The sequence below is a fragment of the Nestor notabilis genome, unplaced genomic scaffold, assembly GCF_000696875.1.
Source record: "Nestor notabilis isolate BGI_N333 unplaced genomic scaffold, ASM69687v1 scaffold28575, whole genome shotgun sequence".
Lineage (NCBI taxonomy): Eukaryota > Metazoa > Chordata > Aves > Psittaciformes > Psittacidae > Nestor > Nestor notabilis.
The window spans coordinates 766-2,719 of NW_009928351.1; the positions used below are offsets into that span (position 1 = coordinate 766).

Sequence of the window (1,954 nt, forward strand, 5' to 3'; positions counted from 1 at the left end):
AGCGGTGACTGGAGCTGCAGCTCTGCAGAGCCCGGGGTTGGTGGCTTTGCTCTGCCACCTGCTGGGGACAGGATGGGGTAGGGGAAAACCACGCAGGATACAGCCGTGGGTCCGGAACCATGGACACTGCTCCGGGTTTTATTTCCCAGCACAGGAACAAGGCAAACCCTCCCTGGTGCTGGTGGCACAAGGTTCTGCCCAGCGCAGGGAGCACGGTCCAGCTCCACGGGCACAGTGCTCGGGGCAGCAGGATCTTGGCTGGATGCTCCTGCCCAGCTCCCCACGGCTCCACTCACACACCGAGCTCCCAACTGCATCCAGCAGCATCCCGGGAGCAACTCAGGCTCCACCTTTTCCCCGCTTGTCCCTGCTCACTCCATGGCTGCGGGCTGCTGCTCCTCCACATCCCGAGTCTTGGAGTTCATCAGCTCCCTCCGGATCTCCGGTGAGATCTGCGGGTGGCTGTGGAACTTGAGCAGCTCAAGCAAAGCCTCCTTCTGCTCCGAGGACAGGTCCTCCTTGTAGCGCTGGGCCAAGGCCAGGAAGCTCTGGTGCCACAGCACGGGCAGGACACGCTGGTCCGTGCGGAAGGCCAGGAAGTGGAAGACGAGGGCATCCACCACGCGGAAGGGCAGCGCGTACTTCTTGTCGATGAGCAGGCGCAGGAAGATGCTGTTGGCGCCGTTGTACTGCATCTCGGCGAGCTTCAGCATGGCCGCGCTGCGGGGACACGGCACAGAGGTGGCAAATGGAACGCTGAGCCTCGAATCCCAAGCCTGGGGGGAGCTCCCCCCGGCTCCGAGATGCCGAAGGGGAGACCTGAGGTGTCGCGCCGAGGTCCCTAAGGAGAAGCTTTGCCACCCAGCACCTTACCTGGAGTGGAGGACGGGGATGGAGCACTTGGTGAGGATGCTGCCGATGATGATGGCCTCCCGCAGCGTGCAGGTCCCCGACTCGCACAGCGGGATGAGGATCCCTGTGGAAGGGAAGGGTCAGGCAGCTCCTGTCCTTCACCACGACAGGCAGAACCCTGTGTTAATGCCCCTTCTCCCACCCTGGGACACATCTGACTCCAGGAAAGAATAGCTCCTCCAGCAGCTCCCACCAGCCCTGAACTTCAGGTTGCCAGACAAGGCCCAGATCAGAGCCAAGACAGTTCATAACCTGCCACCGACCTCCCAGAGAACCCAAGTACCTTTGAACCAGGCTGCTGGCTTGAACAGAGCCTTCTTCAGAGCCATGTAGAGGTGAAAGTTGAGGCGCTTGTACTCTGCAATGTCGTCCCTGACCCGCGGCAGCAGCACCAGGTTGTAGAAGCGCTGGGCCATCCTCTCCTTCAGGTTGGATGAGAATATCCTGGGAAAAGCAAAGCACAGAGTGAGGATGGAGCAGGCAGGGGACAGGTCCGTGTTCTGCAAACCTGGTTCCAGCTATGGAAAGAAACAAGCAAAACATCCCAGAGACCCTCTCACCTGGTGGCCTGGTACATGGCAGCCGCTGTCCATGCCTCCGGCTCCGTGATGTAGAGGATCTGCTCCCAGTTGGACAAGGCAGGAATGATTTTAAATGCCTTGGGGAGTTTCCCGCTCCTGTATTTGGACAGCACCTTAAAAGACACAGATAAAGACTAAGCCGTGACATTCGGGTACCACGAGCAGGACCTGTCTCACGACCATGCCAACGCTGCTCATCTCCAGTAAGGACAAGCCAAAAAAAAAACCCCGCGCCCGACCCATCACTTGGAACCAGTCGGGGTGCTCAGTGACCACCACTACGTGATCCCAGAGGGGCCGGCCCCGGGGCCGAGCTGCTGTGGCCTCACCTCTCGCACACCCCGATAGACCTCCAGGACGCGGGGGTCAAGCTGGGGCATGGGGCAGCCGGACCCCTCCGACAGCGCCGTGTCCACCTCCGTCTGCTTCTCCGTGATCTTCTCCAGGATGATGTCCGCCAG

The 1,954-nt window shown here is 60.6% G+C and overlaps 1 protein-coding gene across 1 annotated transcript; it reads right to left on the reverse strand.

The window, feature by feature from the left end:
* Nucleotides 1-303: 303 nt before the first annotated feature.
* On the reverse strand, nucleotides 304-1,951 carry BYSL (bystin-like; the record flags this gene model as incomplete). Its single annotated transcript, XM_010014467.1, has 5 exons — nucleotides 304-720; nucleotides 874-976; nucleotides 1,196-1,356; nucleotides 1,473-1,606; nucleotides 1,823-1,951. Coding segments are annotated over 5 exons (876 nt in total), but the record flags the coding sequence as incomplete, so codon positions are not given.
* Nucleotides 1,952-1,954: the final 3 nt, after the last annotated feature.